Genomic DNA, 7,313 nt, shown 5'->3' with positions numbered 1-7,313 from the left:
ACACACTGGCATTGCAATAGTTGTCTTAAGGTAAAATAGTCACCTTAAACTTTGTAAGTAATTTTACCCAAGACTGAAAAGCTGTTTGTCCTGAACAAGAAAACCTGTAACATATTCAAATTAATTATATAAAACTCATTAGTTTTCTCTTTATAAAGAACCCCCCCCCAAAAAAAAGTACAAGTAACTAATATACCTCAGTCACAATATAACTCTGGATCATCCCCTCACCACTACCAAATGTTTCTTTTATTTTAAGCCTGTCATCAGAGACCAAGAGAATTTTTTTCATTTTATACAAGACAAAGCCCACATGTGCCAAAAAAGAAAGGCCCAAGAGAAACAAAAACAAAATCCTAGTACTGACAATGATATTCAGTACGCTAATTAAACAAAGGCCAAACGGCCACTGATAAAACAGTGGCTGTGTATCATGGCAATTAAATTCAAGGGACTTTAACCCTTTGGCATCAGAAATCCAGATTTTCCCAATTTCATGAATGCGTGTTTCCTACATGCTGAGAGTAGAGAATGTGGATGTGCCCGCATAGCAAGGAAAGAGGTACTGTTTGTTGCAATATAGAGAGAACTAGCTTTAGGAGAGACTTCTTACAAGGCTAGGCAGAAACCGAAAAATGGTTATTAGCTGGTTGCGTCATCAATTTAATTGGAAGTGATTGAGTCCTAAGGTTCAAAATACCAATTTGGTGTGTGTGGGGGGTGTAGTTGGGTTAAGACTTACCTTTAAAGAAAAAGCAAGAGAGACAAGCATAAAAGTACCAACCTGGTAACATACTCCTGTCAGAGCTCTGCCAACAGGATGGGTACAAAATGTCAAGATTCAGACTGTTGCTTCTCATAAGGACTGAACAGAATGAATCTTTAATACTTGAGCTGCAGGGTAAGGGATCCAAAGAATGCAGTCCTTTTAGTTAAAGTACTGTCAGTAACATACTATTCCAAACAAACCCCATTTTATCGTGAAAACAAAAGGAAGATATAATCGGGACTATATGCCTATCTTTCACTTACAGGGTTTGAGTTCTGACAGACCTGTATAATGCAGGCAGAATTCAAATACGAAATTATGCCAATCGATTGTCAGATCTTCACTACAACTTTCCTAAAAAGGCGTTTTCACTCGATACCTTCTCTTTTTTAGCTCATTTATTTTGAGAGAGCAGGGGAGAGCCAGAGAAAAGAAGAGAAAGAATCCCAAGCAGGCTCCACACTGTCAGCACAGAGCCCCACATGGGGTTCAGTCTCACAAAATGTGAGATCATGACCTGAGCCAAAATCAAGAGTTAGACACTTAACCAACTGAGCCACACAGGCACTCCGCCCCCAATATCTATTAATCACAAAGAAACATAAGCTGTGAATATACAGTTCCAAAAGTAAAATTATAGAAACTAATGACATTATTATGACCTAGATATTTGGTAAACAGTGAATTATGATTTTGAGATCATCAAAAAAAAGGCTTTCTGAACAATCTTCCACACTTCACAAAACTCTCTTCATGTAGTAGATCTGTCCCAGTGTCGTGGCAACTAGAACAAGAGCTTCAAAGAAGGACCAAAGGGCCACTCTGCTGTTTGTGTTGCCACTAATCACTCTGTGTATTCTCTCCGAACTTGTATGCATTCCTGCTTGTGCTTTACACTTGTCATTGCCACTGCCAACTCATCAATCATTTCTTCTAGCTTGTTCTCATGAGCTCTTTCCATGCCTTGTCCTTTGGGGACTTCCCCAATATCAGTGGTGAACATCATTCTTTGGAGTCATGGTAGACATCCTGTCCCTAAAACAAAACTTAATATGTTCCATCCATATGAGCAGCCAATATGTATTTCCCACTGATCAATCTGTCTCCTTTATAAACTCTTTTATTGTCAGGCCCTGTAATTTCCACATCTATGTCCAGGAAGCCACCCTTGGCCACCTGGAAGATGAGGCCCATGTTGATGCCTGAGGCGACCCGCAGTCCTCTGCATGCACATCAATGCCGATGAAGTAGCCCAAGGCTGTGGCCTGAAGGGTGGCCAGGAGCACCAGCCACTCAGGGATCATCACCATGGGGAGACTGGGACTGAAGCCAGGACCCAGAGCAGGGCTTCCAGAGCCACCACCACCACCACTGCCACCACTGCCTCCTCAGCCACCATCACCTCAGCTCCTTCAAGAACCAATTTAATCATCTCTGTTATCCACCAAGCCTTCCCTAACCTCCTCTGCTGAGACTGATACTCAGCCTTTCTCTACGCCGCCTCTTGGAGTAATCATTATTTCTGCAGCTACTGATGGGGTTTTGGAGTGACAGGGGGGTTTGGAGGTGACAGCAAAGAAAGAATTCTTGAAGACGTCTGTGGTGCAAAAAGGTAATTCTATTACAGCACTGGGACAGGACGAGTGGGCAGAAAGAGCTGCACTGGGGTTGTGAAGAATGACTGGTTATATGCTATGGAGTTGGGGAGACAAAATCAAGAGGAAGGTTCTTAATGGGATCTATATGCTAAAGAAGACTCAAAGATGACTGGATGCCTAGCTAGTGTCAAACTAAGGTTGTTTCCCTGTAGAAAAGCATTATCATTAAAACAGTAAGGAGTTCCTGGAGATTAGGCTATTGATAAGATTGCCTCTTTCTTGATAAGATTGCCTCTTTCTTGTAATGTACTAAGATGTCTGTAAACTGATGGAGACTTTATCAGTTTAATCCTTTGTTTTCTGTCCTTTCCTTTGTTCATCCAGGAGTGCCTGAAGAATATCAGCCATCTCCCACTTGGGGGAGCGGGATATTGTTAGCTTGTGTTTGGCCCTCAGCTTGCCTTATGCTCCCTCCATCAGTTATCACGTGGTATATCACAACATATGTTTATACAAACAAGTAGCTTTCTCATTACAATATAAATTCTTTGAGTCTAAGAATTCAAGCTTTTCCATTTTTGTACTCCAAATACCTGTCATAGTTGAGGAAGGCTTGTTGAAGAGATTGATTGAGATGTTTAAGTACACAGTAACCACACTCTTTTCAAGGAGATGCATGAAAAACACTTAAGTGTTTTCAAAATATTTTAAAGCTTCAAAGGCAAGACTTCAGGGATACACCCTCTAAAAAGTATTTCAAGAAATAGCCATGACAATATTGTAGGAGATTAGCAAAGCTGGAGGAGCAAAGCTGCCTGACTTTGAGACTTACTATAAAGCAACAGGAATCAAGACAGGGTGGTATTGGCAGAAGAATTGACAAATAGATCACTGGAACAGAATAGATAATGCAGAAATAGACTCACATAAATACAGCCAGCTGATTTTGGATAAAGTAACAAAGGTAATACAGTGAAGCAAAGATTGTCTTTTCAACAATGGTTGAATAATGGAACAATTGAACATCCACAGGCAAAAAAAAAAAAAAATGTATCTAGACAATGATCTTACCCTTCAGAAAAATCAACTCAAAATGGATCATATATTTAAATGTAAAATGAAAAGCTATCAGACTCCTAGAAAATAACATAGGAAAAAAACTTAGACAACTTTTGGCATGACCATGACTTTTTAGATACAACATTAAAGGCAGGATCCATGAATATAATAATTGATAAGCTAGACTTCATTATAATTAAAAACTTCTGCCCTCTGAAAGACAATGCCAAGAGAGTGAGAAGACCAAGCTACAGACTGAGGGAAAATATTTATAAAAGACACATCTGATAAAGGACTTATCCAAAATATACAAAAAAGTCTTAAAACCCAACAATAAGAAAATGAACAACCCAACTGAAAAATGTAAAAAAAGACCTTAATACACACCTCACAAAGAAGATATATGGATAGCAAATAAGCATGTGAAAATATGCTCAACATCAAGTGGCATCAGGGAAGTAAAAATTAAAACAACAGTGAGATTCCACTACATATCTATTAAAATGGCCAAAATCCACAACACCGACAACACCAAATGCTGGTGAGAATATGTAAGAACAGAACTCTCATTCATTGCTAGTGGCAGTACAAAATGGTATAGCCATTTTGGAAGACAGTTTAGCAATTTCTTATAAAACCAAACATACTCTTATCATACAGTCTAGCAATTGTAGTACTTAGCATTTACCCAAAGGAATGGAAAACTTATGTCTACACAAAAACCTACACATTAGTGTTTATAACATCTTGATGCATAATTGATAAAACTTTAAGGAAGATGTCCTTCAGTCAGTGAATGGATAAATAAACTGTAATATATCTAGACAAATGGGATATTATTCAGTGCTAAAAAGAAATGAGTTACCAAGCCATGAAAAGACATGGAGGAATCTCAAATGAATATTTTTAACTGAAAGAATCCAATCTGAAAAGGCTATATACTGTATGATTCCTTTCAAAAAAACAAACAAACAAAAAACTATGGAAAACAGTAAAAACCAAAACTATAGAAACAATAAAAAGACAAGTGGTTGCCATGGATTGGGGAAAAACAAAGGATAAATAAATAGAGCACAGAGAATTTTTAAGGTCATGAAAATACCTTGACTGATATCATAGTGATCGATATATGTCACGATACATTTGTCCAAGCCCATAGAATGTACAGCACCAATAATGTAAACTATGTAAACCATAATGTCAACAGTGGACTTTGTGTGATTATGAGGGATCAATGTAGATTCATCAACTGTAACAAATGTATCACTTCGGTGGGGGATGTTGATAAGGAGGGAGGCTCTGCAAGCGTGTGAGCAGAGGTGTTAGAAGGTGGAGGAGGGGAAGTATGCTCCACATTAGGAAGGCACTTTGAGACCAAAAAACAAAGCAAGTTCCTCCTGCAGTTTACACAATTTTATTCAAGGTAACTTACTGACTGGCGATAAGGCAGGCAGATGATCCAGATGCTATGCAGCTATTCTCCCCCAAATCTGGATCTTAATCTGATTGTATAGAAGGAGAGGATACTAGTTATCTAAAGTGATGCCATCTGTGTGCTAGAGGAGAGGGAGGGGAAAGAACTATGTTATCTCTAATAGTTATCTGACCAACTTTAGGGAAGATCAGAACAAGCCTTCCTGCACTGAGGTCAGGATACACAATAACCTTCAAGGGGCCTGGAACATGTAGCCCCAAGGAAGGTCATTGCAAGTATGTAAAAAAGACAGAAGGCCAAATATGGTCAGTATTGTCAGCATCCCTACAAGAGGTATACAAAAAAATCTTTGTACCTTCTCCTCACTCTTGCTTTGAAGCTTAAACTGCTCTAAAAAAATAAATAAATAAATAAAGTTTTAATAAAAGAAAATGTTTCAGGCAGTGTCTGAATTGAGACCATGTGGATTACAATCAAGCCAGATGACCAGCTTCTAATGACCTCATAGCACAACCTTGCCCTGACATATATTGTCCACACAGCATGGCTGCTCTGTAACTGCTAAAGTAGCTGACACCAATGACCAATGAACAATACCTTGCTTCTTGCCTCTACTACATGTAAGGGGAGTGGTTACCCCACATCCAGGTAATAGTGTATTATTCTGTTATGTGCTAGGCATTATAATTTCTTCATCCTCACACCACCCCTGTGAAGAAAGCATGATTATTAGCACCGTTTCTCAGCTGAGGAAACTGAGGCAGAGAGCTTAAGTAGTCAGATGAAGACCACACAGATGTGTGTGTGGCAGATTCAAGATTTGAACTCGGGAAGCCTAGCTTCTGGGCTTGGACCTGAAACCACTCTCAGTCACCACAGATCCGTTGTAGGAGTCCTCTCCCACAGAGTCAGAATCCTAGGCATTCCAGGTCTGTGCAAATGCACTCAGAAGGGTTTAAGACATGAAGTCCTGAAGGACGACCACTAACCTTCTGTAGCTTATTTTGTAAAATGGGATTTCAGGGAGGAACTAGTGACAGTAACAGAGGCACAGCATATTTTCTCTTATAAATTTACTCATCACAACGTTTTATGCCTGAACACATAGTTTGTATGCTCATTGCACAGTTATAAATAGATACACTCAATCTGGTAAAATGTACAGAAAGTGGGCAGAGTATTTATAATCTTGAGAAAATGCTTCAAAAAGAATCCCATTCTCAGACTCTTTTGGCTCAGATATAGGGACATTCATGGACCAGATTCCTTACCTCTTGCTTGGTATCCTTGAATGTAGGTATTCCAGGTTGAGTATACTTTTGTTCCTAATACCATAGCAGTTGGTACATCCTGGAGTTGTACAGAGTTCTTCTGTCTAATTTAGATATTCTGATGTCCAGACAGTTCGTACCATTAAGGGATGATACTTCATGGGCATTTCTGTTGAGATATTTCTTCTCAAAAGCCAATTCCATTTTACCCACCTACATTTGAAAATGAACCATTTAATTCATTTATTCTAATCTTTTTCTTTGCAGTCTAACGATTTTATAACACAAAATAAACTCTACACTCATTATGACAACTAGGAATAATGGCTGGCATTATTTTTGCATGCCACTTCACAATATTACTATCATTTTTTCTTTATAATATAAAGTTAATACCTCTTAGTTATTTCAATCATTCCTATTTAAACTAGTACTAAATAAAATTAAATTCATAGTATCCTTCTAGACTCAGAAATTGGAGTATTTCTTAATACCATTTTAGAATATGATAGCATACTGGTGGTGCATTATTATGTAGAAAAATAACTGGTTAAGAAAAACTGGATTAAAAAAAACTGGATCTGGGAGGTGTTCGTGGGTATCTCATTTCTGCCCAATTTATACGCACTGGCTGCCTTTTTTGAATATCTATTCAAGAACATCTGTATAGGAAACAGGATTATAGATTAGTGTCTCCTTTTGGAGCAAAGGAAAGGCTTGCTTACTGTCCAGTGTAATATAGAAAATGTCTCTCTCTTTGGGGAAAAGTTCTGGCACATGAGATGCCATAATAGAAGATGTAGGTTCCCTAAGCTTGTGGCCGTCCTCCTGCGGTACCACTTACAGGCATTACTTGGCCCCTTTGTGTTGTCCTGTGAGAGCTGTGTACTCCCGCTATGCTGTTGCTATGAGCAATAGTTTGTTGTTGTCCCCACCCCCCCACCACCTCTGAGCCAAAAGTCCTATGTCTTTAGTGAGCATCCATAAAACTGTGGCAAGAAAACTTGTTAGCTTGCAAGTAGGGTAACGTCTCAGACCCTTCTAAGTTATTGACAAATATGATCTGAAAAATTTAACGTGTATTTTTATACATATATACATGTGTGATGTGGGGAGAGAAAAAGAGAAACTAAGAGGAAATGCTAATAGGGATAGGATTTTATGATTTTTGAGTTTCACTT

General features: G+C 38.6%; 1 protein-coding gene across 1 annotated transcript; it reads right to left on the bottom strand.

Moving 5' to 3' along the window:
- Positions 1 to 1,348: 1,348 nt before the first annotated feature.
- Positions 1,349 to 2,320, bottom strand: LOC106974539 (transmembrane emp24 domain-containing protein 2). Its single transcript, XM_015071793.3, is given in 5 exon segments — positions 1,349 to 1,634; positions 1,637 to 1,776; positions 1,778 to 1,818; positions 1,820 to 1,983; positions 1,986 to 2,320. Coding segments are annotated over 5 exon segments (567 nt in total). The 5' UTR covers positions 2,080 to 2,320; the 3' UTR covers positions 1,349 to 1,506.
- Between the last annotated feature and the right edge of the window lie 4,993 nt (positions 2,321 to 7,313).

This window comes from Acinonyx jubatus, chromosome C2 (assembly GCF_027475565.1).
Source record: "Acinonyx jubatus isolate Ajub_Pintada_27869175 chromosome C2, VMU_Ajub_asm_v1.0, whole genome shotgun sequence".
In the NCBI taxonomy this organism is placed as follows: domain Eukaryota; kingdom Metazoa; phylum Chordata; class Mammalia; order Carnivora; family Felidae; genus Acinonyx; species Acinonyx jubatus.
The sequence above is the reverse complement of the archived record's forward strand: the minus strand, read 5'-3'. Positions and strand labels throughout refer to the sequence as shown.